The sequence below is a fragment of the Olea europaea genome, unplaced genomic scaffold (genome assembly GCF_002742605.1).
Source record: "Olea europaea var. sylvestris unplaced genomic scaffold, O_europaea_v1 scaffold6085, whole genome shotgun sequence".
NCBI classification, from domain to species: Eukaryota; Viridiplantae; Streptophyta; class Magnoliopsida; order Lamiales; family Oleaceae; genus Olea; species Olea europaea.
The window spans coordinates 10,670-12,359 of record NW_019264436.1 but is presented as its reverse complement, the minus strand read 5'-3'; the positions used below and the strand labels follow the sequence as shown (position 1 = coordinate 12,359).

The 1,690-nt window shown below is 35.6% G+C and overlaps 1 protein-coding gene across 1 annotated transcript; it reads right to left on the bottom strand.

The window, feature by feature from the left end:
* Positions 1-130: 130 nt before the first annotated feature.
* LOC111389689 lies at positions 131-1,684 on the bottom strand. Its single transcript, XM_023014631.1, has 2 exons — positions 1,584-1,684; positions 131-1,505 (listed from the first exon to the last, which is right to left on the bottom strand). Exons 1-2 carry the CDS (start codon positions 1,670-1,672, stop codon positions 161-163), a joined length of 1,434 nt encoding a protein of 477 aa, XP_022870399.1. The 5' UTR covers positions 1,673-1,684; the 3' UTR covers positions 131-160.
* Between the last annotated feature and the right edge of the window lie 6 nt (positions 1,685-1,690).

Here is a 1,690-nt window from a genome sequence, read left to right as displayed (position 1 = left end):
AAAATGCTTTTAATGCCTCGTACCAGCAAAGATTCATGTTATTCCTGTTTCTAAAGAGCCCAGCTAATAGGTAGTCATATTCATATCCATGGAGGATGGTTTTTAACAAGTGAAAATATGATAATTAATAGACACATAAAAAGAACCAAGTCATCATTATCTAGAAATTTGGTCGAGATAAAGAACGAAAAGCAGTGTGGCAGTAGTAAACGAAAGAACCACACATGCTTGTGGCCAATCGAATATGTGACTGACCTATTGCATACATCTTCTGATAGTTCAAGATATCTAATTTCCGCATCCTTTCTCTGTAGCACTTGTAGAATTTGTGAAGCTCGTCGATGCAATCTTCAAGTTGGAACCTTTCATCAATTTTCCATGGCTTTAAGTCATCCATTATCTTAGGAGACTCGGATTCTTCTAAAATGGTAGGCAACCCAGTGCCCCTAACCTTCTTGAGTTCCATTTTCAACTGCTCAATCAATTCTTGATGTTCCCACAATGGCTCTAATTTATTTGCATCCTCAGAATTCGACGATGATGAATCTTTTGACTTCTGATGCTGGGAATTATCAGCGCCATTTTTGTGCATTGATTGCCCCTTATTTTTCTTGTCTAAATCTACATTAAAATCGTTTTCAGACAGAAAATCTGAGGTTAACGTATCCTCTTCTAATAGCCTAAGCTCTTCCATTACATCACTGTCTTCGTCATAAAATTCATTTGATAATTCCTGATTTTCTTCCATATCTGACAATTCACCTTCTGAATCTAAACTCTCCTTTTCACCATCAGTATCCATCGAAGCATCAAAACCAAACTCTCCATCCGACAGGAAGCCTTCATTGTATGAATCGACTGAGCTAGTCATAACAGAACGAAGTTGCTCAAAACTTGATGATTCAGAATCAGTTTTCTCTGAACAGAACTGGCCTTCATCCAAAAATCCATGATTGCTTCCAGAATTGTTTTCTTCATTAACCAATTGTTCCTCCTCTTCAGAAAATTTTATTCTCTCGTCAACTACATTTTCTTTTTCATCCACAAGAATATCATCTGTTACATTATCAAATTTCTCCGAGGTTTTTTCTAGCAAACACTCGTTAACAACAATAGTTTCTTCTTCGTTTTCATAACAATCTGGGTTTCTGTCTTTACACGTATTTTCTTTCACTTTAAAGTTTGCCTGTTCATCTACGAATGCGCTACTGCTACTACTCCCTGGTATGAACTCAGTATTCGTGAAAGGGACCAATTCAGAATTAAATAAATTACCTGTTTGTTTCTTGCTTCTACTAAATTCTTCAAAACTTGGAAACTTGAAATTCAGAAAACTCACTGATTTCTCTTCCTCAACGTCATTTTCAAAACCTGTAAACTCAGCAATATCTTTCTCCGATTGCTCTGTTTCTACAACAAAATTTATTCCTTTCACATTGGTTTCCCCTGACATAACCTCTGAATAATCTAAATTGCCTTTCAAAGAATCCCCATCTTTTTTCAGCCTGTAAGCAAACAAAACTTGATAAGTAAAATTCGTACAAAAATGAATTTCATAAAAAAGATTATTTAAAAATATGAACCTGAAGATTACTGTGGAGATTAAACTGAACAGAGCGTGTAAAAAAGAAAGCAGTTTCTGGCACAGGAACTGAATAACTGAAGAGCCCATGTTCAGAAAACTGAAAAG